General features: G+C 35.6%; 1 protein-coding gene across 2 annotated transcripts in view; it reads left to right on the top strand.

Annotated features, from left to right (window-relative positions):
- The window catches only part of LOC128674166 (uncharacterized), a 67,565-nt gene extending 55,873 nt beyond the window's left edge, over positions 1-11,692 (top strand). For both annotated transcript variants that reach the window (XM_053752548.2, XM_053752547.2), the window contains 9 exons: positions 1,352-1,979; positions 2,516-2,692; positions 2,997-3,159; positions 4,039-4,160; positions 4,951-5,170; positions 9,060-9,177; positions 9,747-9,901; positions 10,174-10,321; positions 10,760-11,692. In XM_053752548.2, coding sequence (XP_053608523.1) covers positions 1,352-1,979; positions 2,516-2,692; positions 2,997-3,159; positions 4,039-4,160; positions 4,951-5,170; positions 9,060-9,177; positions 9,747-9,901; positions 10,174-10,321; positions 10,760-10,945 — 1,917 coding nt within the window. In that variant the 3' untranslated portion in view covers positions 10,946-11,692. The remainder of the gene's footprint in view (positions 1-1,351; positions 1,980-2,515; positions 2,693-2,996; positions 3,160-4,038; positions 4,161-4,950; positions 5,171-9,059; positions 9,178-9,746; positions 9,902-10,173; positions 10,322-10,759) is intronic.
- Positions 11,693-14,567: the final 2,875 nt, after the last annotated feature.

The raw sequence follows: 14,567 nt of genomic DNA, 5'->3' as shown, positions 1-14,567 counted from the left end.
ACATATCAATGCAAAACCCAAATTATGAACATAGAACCGTATCATTATAAAATCATTACTTGACCAGCACTCAGCCCGAACTCTCAAAGCTGAGAATTGTACTGTGAACAATGCTTGTAATATTCTAACTATAACCAAAAATTGCTGCAACTATTGTATGCAACTTCTTGCGACCCCATATTCAGTTCTCACTGGAAATGCAACAAAGAACAATTAAACACAGCTTCCCACGGACCGCAATTATATTAACAAGTACTTCGCGGCGAAACACCATCTTTCATGGAATTTTTTTTTTAGCTGCACAAGAAAAATATTTATAGGATCATTGTTAATCATTGTTTTAAAGATCGCAGAGCCCACGCCAATCATCGCTTTTTACTAAAACTTCGTTAACGACATTCACTTCAATGTGTATCAGACTCTTACTAACTTTCTCTTCTAAATTAAAATACGTAAAATCTCTATCGAATTCATGTGCTCAAATTCAAATTCAAAATTCAAATCATTTATTCAGAAATTAGACCTTCACAGGCACTTTTTCTCGTCAATCTTTAAATTTATAGTTATTTCTCACAAGCTAGAAACTACTGGCATTTCGGAACGACCACTGCTGAGAAGAAATGCCGAAAGAAACTCATTTGAACAGTGTTGGTCCCTATCATGCCAGATCGGCTTACCATTATTGTTTCTTACAAAAAAATTTTTTTTTCTTTTCTTTCTAATAATATATAAAAGTACATAATGTACATAGTCAAAAGGTATATCAAAACAGGTTATGATTGTGATCCGAGTGCTGATTATAATATATATATATATATATATCGATGTGAAACACAATTAACTTACATGAAAATATATGAGAAACGAGATGACCAGTTCCCTCTGGCAGCACCCGTTCACGAGTTGACGCATGGGACAGCCATCGCGTAGCTCAACCATAATAGAGGGAACCTCACGACCCGGCCCACGACGCCACCACCAGATTGACCATTTGAGTGAGCATGACACACTCGATTCCCATGACATGCTGTATTTAATTACCTATTCTTCTTATTTCAATGCTTTGAGAGTTTACAAATTTTAAATTTAAATGGTATTTGTAAAGCTTATTTATTTAATCAGATATCAAACGCACCTATGTCACCAATTGCTAATAACCATTTTCCGAACCGAATTTTGTTGGCATATTATTTAACGACGATATTTTAATACTTCCTTTTACTATAAACTCCAATGAATATTAATGCATTTATGTAGTCTAATCCTTAAAATCAAAATAATCAATTCCACATCCGCTATTAAGTAAATAGACGTAGAGTATAAATCTCACAGTGACCTTAATGGTTTGCAGTTCGACAATTCTCATTCGAGGCCGGATCTTAGAAGCCCACAACAGTTAGAGCGAGAAATAATTAGACAGAGAGGTTTAGTAGAAGGTCGTCGGGCGGCATCACATCCTCATCTTCTGGATGAACCACAGCAAAGACCCGAAATAGTGCCTCAACCCATCCACGATAGATCTAGAAGAAATTCTCATGGTAATCTTCTTGATCAAATTGCCAGTGAGCCAGCAAGAGGCAATGTTTGTGAAGAAAGAGAATCAGATGATGGAGGATTTAGATCACGTCTAGCAGTTCAAGGTAGATCCAGTATTGAAGAGAGGATTAGAACCAGTGGCAGATCTAATGACTCACAAAAGCAAGACAGAGTTCAAGAAAATGTATATAGAAGAACGCCTGATATTCATAAAGAAAGGAGGACACCTGATTCTATAGCGCAGAAACATAAAGAAGAAGTAACAAGTCACGGTGAGAGAAATGACGAGAGTGCAAGTCAGAAGTCCGCAGATAGTGTGTACATTTCAAGCACCAAACCTGACACGTATAATCCTCAACCATCGTCTTCAAGACAGACTCCGAACAGGATAGAAGACTTGAAGGCTCATGGAAAGAAAAGCGCGGGTTCTGGTGCAAGTTCAGGTAAAGTAAAAAGCACGACTAATTACTACTGGTTTTAAAATTTCCACAGTTAATATTTCTGCTAAGACATGATTATAGAATACATAATTGGATCCACTTCTACTTTGTCGTAGCAATTCACAGTTACTTTTGTTGATCAAGAAATAATACAATTCAAATGATAAGATGACATAAAAATCCACATTACTATGTAAATAACCAGTTATTAGTCAAAATTAAGTGTATGTGAGATAAAACAGAAAATGAATGAGCCCAATCTCACGGAGATTTATCTATTTAACGCAATTCATTAAAAATATGGTAATTGGGCATTTCATTAACCACTTGATTAAATTTTGGTTCATGTTGCATTAATCGAAATGGTCTGACGGTCTGAGTAAAGACTGTGAGAAGTAAAGAACAAAAAGTAGGAAAGCAAACCATGGATTTTGAGGCTGAGGAAAATACCGGGAAATCTCATGATCGTAATTCTTTTGATTCTCTTTGATGAATTTAAGTTAAATATTGAATATTTTACGATATTATTACGCTTTTAGATTACGACAAAAATGGTGGACAATCCTCCAACGTAGATTCAGGTCGGGGCAGCGTTGCATATTCAAGTGGGCGAAGACCTGAAGCTAGTCTCCATGACACGTCAGCTGACTCCGATGCTGTAGGGTCTTCAAGGGTACAGCCTCAACCGGGAACCAGTCAGCAAGCAACAGGACAGAGTGAGTTATTTTTTGTATTAAAAAAATATTATATTCGGTAAATGTGTTACAGTTCATTTGTATTGACCAACTTTAAAATCGTTCTATTTTTAGAATTATGATGAACTGATAAATGATCACGACATAATTATTATTCAATGCAATAGAACAGATGAAGTATTTATTTGCCTTTAGTTACAGTTGCCCCAAAGATTCAGTAAATAAACCTAATTATGGTAACTTTCGAGATCTTAGAAGAGACGTTTTAATAATTACTCATGTCAAGAATTTTGTTATTAAATCTATGAGTTTGATCTGCTTTCAGGTGGTGAGAACGAGTGGGCTGACCTGGTGGAGTGCGAACTCAGACAGATCCTGGAGCCGAAGCTAGCTGGCATGAGGCTCGAGTCATCAGGCTCCTCTGAGAGTTCAGTGACCCCACCTCTGCCCCCACTCTCGCCGTCTTCTGATATGCATAAAAGAAATAGGTATGGACAATACTTCTTCTTTTTACTGACGTTCGTCCATGAAACTGTTAAAGTACTAGTACCTAACAATGCAGTGATTTTGCTTGATTCCGATTCTCTTAACTTCCCGACAACATTCAGTCACGACATGAGAATATATTTATTTTGCGCGCTGTATATAACACTAACACTTTTGTATTAGATCTAACTTAATCTTCTTCATATTCTTATAGTTACCCCTCGTAGCTGAGGACTGTGGCCATAACGTGGAATGAAACATACACAATGACTTTCTAAGCAATATTACTTTATTCCCATTGCCTTCTCCATTTCAATTATTAGTTTTGTTGAAAATATTTTTCTTTTGTAAAAATACGTGGTTGTCCTCTTTAGTTTCGTTTATCTACAGAAAATTTCTTCTGTATCGCAAATAATTTCTTGTCTTTGAGTTTAGACAAACAATGTTTACATTCGTCTCCCTTCTTCCTCCTACCCTATTTATAAATGCAATATTTCTTTCCGAATGGTTGCTCTTGCATAACGCTCTTGAGATAACACGAACTTGCTTCAGTAACTTCATTACATCACTTTATTAGACGCCGGCAGATTAATGTAACGGTGTCATTACTCTACTTTTTGTATTACATTATGGATGATAATTTATATTAACTAGTTGTTGGCTACATACAATCACATTATTGTTAGCGTAATCGTTAAGTATCCTATGGCTTGTCTGTTATTTCAAAAGTTGTGACAAAATATAATTGTAAAATCACAGTCGAATGTTTTTAAAATGTTAAGGTTGTTTTTACCCTGGGTTTCGCGGCGTCACAGCCCCGTACACAACTGGGAACATGTGGAGATGAAAGAAAGAGATGCATGAATATCTCCTGGTTGCAGCCTGCCGGGGCGGTCGTCGGAGTACGTGGACGAGCGCCGGCGCGGCCGCGAGTCGCCGCGCTGGCACGGACACTCCCATAAGAAGCACTCATCCAAACGAGATCATCATTACAAGAAACATTGTGAGTTGTATCGCGTATTTTACAAGCTTGCATTAAAATTTTGTCGATCTTTAGGTACCGGTGCAGTCTGTCTAGCACAATTTACTTAAAACTGCCGACTTCCAAAGCGCAGTTGAAGAAGAAATCAGTATTGCCAGCAAAGATGACACAGTGCCCTAATTTATTTTCTCTACTCTTTAAAGATAGACTGTGTGTCTATAATCAAATCTTGCAACTTAAATGCACTATTACTTGATGATGCACCAAGGATCAGACACTATTAACATATTTGATGATGCACACAAGAACAGCTCCAAGCGTGGGAACTCGTGAACAAATATCACAGATATCATCGATGTGGACATGATTGTTTGTCTCGTGTTGACTGAAGATAAATATTTATACTTTGGTCAGGATTGACATTTTTGTAAAAAATCGTATCAGGCATAATAGTTGAAGGTTTGGAAGATAACTTAAACCATATCCTACGTGAACAAAGAATTGAAAACAGCATTATTCTAACTGTAGTAAAAAACCGTTTATAACAAATAAGCACTACCTACGTATACCTGTTTTGTTTACTAAGAAGATGTGACACATATTATAGGTACCTGGGTATGGAGATCCAACTTATATCGAGCTAATAATTAATAATCCCTGCACATACCTTGAGTTTCAGCTTAATACAGATTGTATAATAAGATACTTTATCTATGTCCAACCATGTAGGTATGTAAGAGACACAAAATCATTTACAACAAGCTACTTTACTTATTAAGCTTAATTATCTGTGCATTTTTTTTTATTTCAGTGTTTGGCCTGGACACGACAGACATGACCTCAACGACCACCCGAAGCCTGGACTTGTCATCTCTCTTAGATGCCAGGACAGACAGTGACGCGTCCACTGGAGACGCCAGAGCCATCAGACGACAACTGAGGGGCTTGGAGAATATGTACGCTGAGGTGTTGCAGCTGTTGGGCGTGAGGAAGCCAGCTAGCTTGGCCAAGCAGCCCACTTGGGAATCTAGGTAAAAACTTGCTAAATAAATAAAAAACTACCACTCAACTCTCATGCATCGCTGGTCCAATGGACATAAATACAGAAACAGGCAATGCTTGTTTTCCTCCCATTATATTATGTTACATACACACATCCAAATCCTAACTAATATTATAAAAATGCGAAAATAAGTCGCTTAGTTAGAATGAAACCGACTTAACTCAAAAAATCTTTAAATTGACTTAAGGTCATCGAACGACTCTACACATCGTATTCTATCGCATAATGAATCAGAAACTGCCCCAACTGTGTTAGAAGAGTACGAACGCTCTATTTTGGTCGCTTTCTAACTGAGCGCCGAGGGCTCCAGGGTCGGAACGTCAACGCCCCTTTTGGTGATATTTCCGCAACCGCAAGCGCAACACGTTGACCGAACGCAAATAAAGTGACCGATTGACGCTTGAGACATTTTCATTCCAAAAAAGGGTAAGAATTAAATTGACCTAATAGGTTTTAACTCGTTATTCTTCCGAATATTGTCATAATATATACGACTTATTCGCACTTACGTCACTTTATTACTAAAATTGTTTTGTATGTCATGACTTAACGATAAATAAGACACTTTTCTACAAAACTTTTCTAATGTTCTTTGTCCTATTATGGATTAAATCACTTTTATATTAAAACTGCTATTGTTAATACCGTCCTTATAGGATTTCAGTCGATTTTATACTAATAGTGGCATAAGCTTTTTATTTTAGGTCATAAGATTTTTTTTGTTATTCGTGAAAGATAAAACGGAGAACGCTCATGATTTTGGAAAATGATAGAAAAAGAAAGAATGTGGACGAAGAAGTAAATTAACAAAAGCAGCAGGTAAGCATACTTCGTTTTATATTTCCTGAAAATATTTAAGTTCCGGTTTTGTTTAGATTATCATTATGTCATTTTTCCTCACTTAAAGTCTTTTGTGAAACGTATTTTATGTGTTCTATCACTTTTACTGATATTGAGCATGTTGGTGTATTAAAACATCGGTAAGTAGGTATACCTACTCATATGTGACTTGTCAAGGTTAGCGCGGGTTTAAGGTTGGTGGAGGTTGGAAGTAGAGTAAGCATAAAACACGAATTGAATGGTTAATATTGAGAGCATAACATAATTTATTATTAACACATATTTTTGAGATTTGGTTTGCTGCTTTTGATGACATGCACTCTATTTTTTGCTTTTTCAGGAAACACAATTTAATATAAAAAACATTTCCCCGAATGCGTCGTTTGATAAAAACACGCCAGTTCTTGAAAATCATGCATGAAGAACCTTACCGTTTGAATCTAATAGAGCCTGTAACTATTTATTTATTTAAGTATTTATTTTTAGAATGCGTTGCCAGAAATTATTAGAAGTATGTATAATACTAATTTAAACTATTTTTTCAAAATCTAAGATCATTAATCACCTCTGTAAACATTTTAGCTGAAGAATCTATCTGAGACTGAATACAATTATTAATCTGTACCACAAGTAACAGTTAGGAGTACCCTGTAATAGACTGGCAAAGAAAATAGTGACTGCTTATCGTGCAGTAACACTTATCAATGAGCCTAAAAGGGACCCAGATAGGTATCTGGTGAGGTAAATAAAAGTACCACTTTTCGAAGTTTCTCTTTCTTAAACTCGATCGATTCTCTAGCTACAAATGAACCACCACTTCATTCCTCAGTTAACTTCTTAGCTATCCAAGAACCTAAACATATATACATATAAGCCATATGTATATATGTTTAGGTTCTTGGATCAGAATCATCAACAAGAACATTTCATCAGAATCATCAACAAGAACATAAAAATTCAGGAAGTGATTTTATTTCCCAGTCTTTAATATCAACTGATACAGAACCACAACCCTCAGGCAGCGGCTGCTCAGGACAGAATAAAAATAAATATATAACGTCATTTTATGCATTATATAATAGCGAAATTTCACATTGGGTCAATAATAAATAAATATCTTATTACTGGGCACACGCAAAATTAGGACGATAATGTTCACTCCCTCATTGAAAAATAAATAAAAAAAACTTAAAATCGAGCCCAATTTGTCCACCTTATCGATATATAAATATTATAAGCTTAATTAAGAGCTCTAAAAATTGGGACACCTCTCAAGGTTCAGCATTTTTCTTTAGCTATGAGCTATGATACTATGTTAGATTTGAAAGCTTTGCAAAACGAGTGGGGCTACAATTTCAATGAGGACAATGATGACAAGGAGCAGATTTTGTGAGGTGATGTAAAATACGCGTTTTAAGGTTTGTCTAAAATGAACCTTTTGTATTTAATTATAAGACCAGTTATACTGAAGACAAAAGACTAGCGCGTCAACATGAGAAACAAAAGGAAGAAGATGCCTTGTGTTGAAAGTGTTTCGAGAAAACTGAAGTTATCGGAAAATACAAGAAAAGGTCTTATGGAGTTAAGAAAAACATTAATACCTAATTATTATGTATATTATTATCACAATCTTAGGAATATTAGGTACTATGAGTTTATTTTGATACAAATTGTTACTGCTGTACAGGTGTAACATTACCTTCGATATAGCCGAAACCCATGTCTTCTCCCTATTAATATGAACATTTTCCCCCAAGAATCCATACCTGGAATCAATAGTTTCCGAGATAATGAAGTTGGATTGAATTTTTTTTTTTTGCAAATTTATATAATTTATCATGTAACCGTCATTTCATCCAAAGAAACCTCATAAAAATATTAAAGAATTCCCTATCTAAACTAACGCTAAAATTTAAAACGTGCAATGAACAGTGCCCTTCGCATCGCCGCATAGCGCTTTCACTATAGCGATACACATACAAACTAACGGCTCATAGCTGATTCGTGCGTGATTGATACGATGCCGCAATGTTCACTTATTTTGATTATTTATTATTATTTTTTATATTGTTTTTTTTTTATTTTTCCCTGTCAAATGATTATTCTGAAGTCACTTTAATTGGGGTACCCTATGCATACCTAACGGCTATGACGGAGGTAGTGGTATACCTTGTATATGCCAAATGCAGGCAGGCAGAACTCTGAACAATACTATAAAATATGTTATTATTTCAATACAATAAATAACTTGAACACAATCTTGGGTTTTATTATTAAATAGTTTTTATCAAAATGACTTATTAGTAAACAACTAAATCTTATTTTAATACTAAAATGACATATTACTCAAAATGCCACATATAAATTTTAAGTTATTAAAATGAAACTGACCTAATTCATATTAAGTCAAACTCTTATAGAATAAGTTCGGTCAAAGGGTGACCTTATAGTAACTAGTTTTTGAAAATCGTTATTTTAAAATATTATTTATCAAAATAATTTGAAAAAAAGGCAATTATTATCAAGCCTAATAGTTAATGAAACCATGTCAAACATAAAAAGACAATTAACATACTTCGTTTCAGAAATATACTTTTACTTATGAAAAAAATAATAAACATGAAATCTTATTTTGCGATTTCCCAAAAAGTTGAGATTTTGAATTAAGTCACTTTCGTTCTAAAGCAGCGAAGTGTGTTTGTTACCTCTTGAAGCCTTATCTGCTTAACACCAATCTTCTTGAAATTTTGCGCACGTGTAGTTTGAAGTATGGAAAAGGATATTTTCATCCCGAAAAAAATGTACCCCTGGGAAAATCACGCGGGTGAAGCCGCGGGCATAAATTAGTCATTCATAATTAAACCTTTGAAATTCACTGTGGTTGGTACCTGGTTCAGACGATATCCATGGCTCTTCAGAGAGGAAATCCAGTCAGCGAAATGAGAACCTTTCAACCGGGTACCAGCCTAGACAATCGACCTTCAATTGTAATTATTATTTCTATTACTGATTTCCAGGCTATCATCCAAGCGACGGTATGGTAGTATGTCATCACTACCATCAAGTTCAGTAAGCAGTCGGCCCGTGAGAGACAAGAGACGTAGTTCCGATCACAGGAAGAAACATGATATTAAGGTAACAAGCCAATATTTTTCAAAACTCTAGATATTATCCAAATGTAAAAACTCGTTATTTATATTTTCTGACAACCGTGACTGCATTGTCACCGCTGGCGACTGTTTCGCGTTTAGCTAGATCGTCGAACAATAATATAAATCTCACGTTTGTCACAATCGGATTTTATTGTTGTCGTTTTTTGTCATGCATCTCATGTTATTTGCTATAAACAAAAATAATGGACAACACTCAACAGTCCACACAAATCACCAAGCTTGTATCGCGGATAAACTCAACAGCCAATATAATGCTTGTATCGCGGATCCGATGGACACATTCACACCTAGAACCGCAGACAATTTGTGATAAGTAGAAAAGTTTGCCAGCGTTGGGAATCAAACTCCATATAGCGGTGTCGCGACCACAACGATATATATATATATTAGGATAAATCACACAGATTGAGCTAGCCTCAAAGTAAGTTCGAGACTTGTGTTATGGGATACTAATATAGATAAACATCCAAGACCCGGGCCAATCAGAAAACGGAAACGATGTTTTATAATCGTGTTTGCACTCGTTTTCAGGGTATTAACAAGCGTTTCCAGCGGTTGGAGTCACACGTGGTGACCCTGGCACGGTCGGTCGCGCATCTCTCCTCGGAGATGAGGAGCCAGCACCTCGTGCTGCAGGAGATGGACAACATCCGCACTGAGATTAATGCGCTCCGACACATGTACAGGTAATATAAATTACATCACAATTGACGTGAAAAAAATTCTTAAAAGTTTACAGCCGACTTCCAAAGCGCAGATGAGAAAGCGGAATGAAAAGCTTCACCGCAGCCTTTTCGTCGAAGATGTAAATTTGACAAACGTAGAATTTTCGTGATTCAACAATCGTGTTCACACCTTCACTCACACACTCAATTAAGTAGGATTGTGGTTGGATCTTAAGTTCTTTGCCTGGCAGACTACTAAAATTTTTGAATGGTTTTTTTTCTCCTCAATATAGATCTCAACAAAACCTTCGCCACGGCCACGGCCCGCGCCACTCGGACCCGTACTCCTTCAGCAACCCCGAGCGAGTGAAGCGACTCACCAAGTTCTTCGGAGATGAGCCGCCTTTGATGAGGCTGTTCCTTAAAAAACTCGGATACGAGGTGAGTGATCTCTAAACCTCATATATTATTTTTAAAAGTCGCTATCGCGTCTGTCTCTATGAACGAGATAAACTCAAAAACATTCGGACGGATTTTTGTACGATTTTTACCTATGCATAGTGCGATTCCTGAGGAAGGATTAGGTGGTATAATCAAAACTTCTCCAACAGAAATCAGGGCCCACAACAATGCTGAGCGAAGGAAAACGCCCTTCGCTGCATGCTTTGTATTTGTAATTTGAATGGTAGTCTTTCATTTCCCGCGCGACCCGTTCGCATTGCGTTTCGTTTAATCGAAGGGCAATGTAACCAAATCGTCATCATCATAATTTCAGCCTCTTTGTGCCCATTGCTGAGCATAGGCCTCTCTTCGCGTACATCAACCTCCTCTGTCCTGTGCTATGGTAATCAAATATTAAACAATATTTATTTATTTCAGAAATACGCCGCATTGCTAGAGAAAGAGAAGGTCGGAGCAGCAGAGCTCCCGTACGTGGGCGAGGACAAGCTGCGCGCGCTGGGCGTGCCGCTCGGGCCGCGCATGAGGATCCTCCGGGAGGCGGGCCTCCACCAGGGCCTGCCCGCCGCCGCCACCACCACCACCACCACGCTAGCTATAGTGTGATAGTACAATTATTATATAGCCTCCGACGCGTGCGCGACGACGACGACGGTAGCAACCGTGACAACAGAAAATTGTATCTGTTCCGGATAAACCCTGAAGTACGGTCTTTGCAGCCGGTCTCTGTTGGTTACAGTGTTATCTGCTTATATTTGGCTAGACTTAGATTTAGCCTTTATCATTTTAAATATGTAATATAATCACCAACCAAGTATGATAGTTTTGGACTTCGAATGAGGATCCTAGGAAGCCAGCATGCACCAGGGGTTGACAACCTGGTACCACTACTACGCTAAGCTATAGTGTGAAATAAAATAAAACCACGAAAGATACTTTTGGAACTTGAGGATCTCAGAAAGCCGGCATCCATCTAATGTTATACTTATTATCTGTCGAGAGATATACTTAAGATAACTGGCGTAGTCCTGTACTGAATTTGTTTGGATTTCTGTAAATATATTTTTATAATAAAACCACGGAATATGCCACTTCATCGAAAACGAACGAATATTGTTTGAAATATTCTAAATTTTAAACAAGTTATTAATATTAATCATGTAGCTCTTATTTGTTACAAAATTACGTGATATTATTTCCATTTATTAACAAAATCCAAATCCATCATTTTGAAAACAAGAAACTGCGTTTTAAAAGTTACTTAGTGGCAAAACAAAAAAATATATATCTCAATCCATGACATTAAATAATATAATTAAAATTTCCTTGTTTTAAGATTACCTATATAAACTCTGTCAAAAAATGAAATCTTTATTTTAGTTTCTCACATTCATGTAGCTATGAATTACACAAAGCGAAATATTAATTTGTATTTAATTCTAGGGATTTATGTAATATTAATGTAATATATGTTAAATAGAAAGCATTTTTACAATTAAATAAGAAAACATATAAAAGACAACAAAGTAAATCTCAAATTTATGATATGATTTAATATGTCTAAACATGACATTTCAAAACAAATATTAGACACCTTTGAATTACCTATTATGATTTTTCAATAGTAAGTACTATTACTATGCCAAAGAGGTTATTCGGCGAAGAGTTTGTATGTAATCCTGTAAATATTGTGTAAATATTATTTGTATGATTATTAGTGATATAAATGGGTAGAAATAATCATCTTCTTGTTTGTTCATTAAATTCAATTAAGTATCAGCTTTAATAAAAATAAATTGTACCTAAACAGACAATAATAATTCAGTAGTAATTGTGCAATTTACAATTTTCAAAATTTCTTTTCAATATTGTGTATGTATTGTATGTGTACCTATATTATGCTTATTTGGTTTCAATCTGTAGAAAATAATATGATACATTGAAAAATGAGACATTGCCCATTTAAGCACTATTTAAATATTAATCTAAACATCGAAAATACATCGAATATTACTCAAAACTTAGTAGTTAATCACTTATTTGTAAGTACTCATAGTTAATCATTTTATATTCAAATTATTTTTGTAAAATTTACAAATAATAAACATTTTGTTAAAATTAATTTTGCATTTTAGAAATAGAAATAAATTTATTCATAGCATACATCACAGAAAATGAACAAAATGTTAATATTGTAAAGGTAGGTACATTAAATATGCTACAAAAGGGTACCACTCAGCTTGTGCCGTGACGAGGAGGCATGACGCTGATTTTCAGTGATACCAAACAAGATGGCGCTACCAGAAAAATAAATTGAGAGATATATCCACGAAACATATAAATACAATTATATTATCAAAGTCAGGATGGATGAACATTATTAAATAAAATAATTTATTGCAGGCATAGCCCATAAAGTGTTAGTAACAGAGGAACTTATTTAACATTTAAATCTATATTAAAGTTTTTTGACGATGTAGTGTCTTTGGCTAGATGAACGCGAGTCCAGTGTTAATGACTGGGAGGAAATTACAACGAAAATAACTGTAACAACTTTAAAATATGAAAGTTCAAATCCACAGTTAATTTATCAAGTTACTGTGCAGTCTGCATGGACGTTATTGGGCATGATGTGCTATCGTCTGCACTTCATTAATAGTTAAGTCAAATGAACTACCTAATCAATTAATTAACGACCTCGGTGGCGCAGTGGTAAAGTGCTTGCCTCTGAACCGAGAGGTCCCGGCTTCGGTCCCCGGTCGGGTCATGATGGAAAATGATCTTTTTCTGATTGGCCCGGGTCTTGGATGTTTATCTATATTATGTATTTGTTATAAAATATAGTATCGTTGAGTTAGTGTCCCATAACACAAGTCTCGAACTTACTTTGGGGCTAGCTCAACCTGTGTGATTTGTCCTAATATATAAAAAAAAATAGCATCAATTTTTCTCTTATATTGGCAACCCGAGCGCAGCCGGGACGATCCGCTAGCCCGTTTCGGTTTCTTTCGGGTTAAACTATAATAAAATATACGCCTAAGACTTCCTCAGAAATCATACTATCCATAAAAATACCCGCATCAAAATCCGTTGCACGGTTTTAAAGATCTGAGCATACATGGGGACAGACAGATAGCGGGAAGCGACATTATTTTATACTATGAAGCGATACATTCAAAAGAATGTAATTTATCATAGGATTTTCTGTTGGGATGTGACTATTCTCACTACGCTTTCCGACGAAAATGTTACACAAAACTGACTTGACAACAAGATAGTTTCTGAACCAATGATAACAAGAAACCCGATAAAAACTAAACAAAGACGACAATGACAGGTCTAATTAATGCGCCAGAAATTATGAAAAAAAGACCTCTAAATATGAATAAACAATCCAAAATATTTGAATAACTATTTTAATAAAATAACACCTGGGTGACCAAGCTGCGGTCGGTAAAAAAGAATTTTCCCAGACTGGTCTAGGTCAAATTTCGACGAAATTTATTAGAGTCGATTTCGAAACGCGTGTATCAATATACTCAAATAGGATTTATGGTTTACAGTTTAAGAATAATATTTATATAAATTAATTTAATTCCAACAAAAATTGTTACTATTTAGTTAAAGAAGGTAAATAGTAATAAAATGGAAATTAATTGAAAATAAAACGTAAGCGAGGATGGACCAGTTCTTAAACTCGTAAATTCATATTTAAAAAAATCAAATTCAAATTCAAATCATTTATTCAGAAATTAGACCTTCACAGGCACTTTTTCTCGTCAATCTTTATATTTATAGTTATTTCTCACAAGCTACAAACTACTGGCATTTCGGAACGACCACTGCTGAGAAGAAATGCCGAAAGAAACTCATTTGAACAGTGTTGGTCCCTATCGTGCCAGATCGGCTTACCCTTATTGTTTCTTACAACAAAACAACGTCGTTTTAATAGTATATAATTATCTAATGTTTTTAGATTTGCTAAGTGTAGAGTAAAAGTAAATCTGCTAACAATTAGTAAATTATTTCCTGGAACTGAATGAAAGGAAATCTAATCTCTAATTATGCACTTAGAATAAGAGCGCATGTTATACGTACTTAGTGCTCTTACGAGAAATCCAGGTACCGCCAAACTTTCGTCCTTCAAGCCTTAAGATGATTATTATTAATTTTTGATGACCTCGGTGGCACAGTGGTAAAATTCTTGCCACTGAACCGAGAGGTCCCA

The sequence above is a fragment of the Plodia interpunctella genome, chromosome 12, assembly GCF_027563975.2.
Source record: "Plodia interpunctella isolate USDA-ARS_2022_Savannah chromosome 12, ilPloInte3.2, whole genome shotgun sequence".
NCBI lineage: Eukaryota > Metazoa > Arthropoda > Insecta > Lepidoptera > Pyralidae > Plodia > Plodia interpunctella.
Note: the sequence above shows the minus strand (reverse complement) of the source record. Positions and strands in the feature narration are given on the sequence as shown.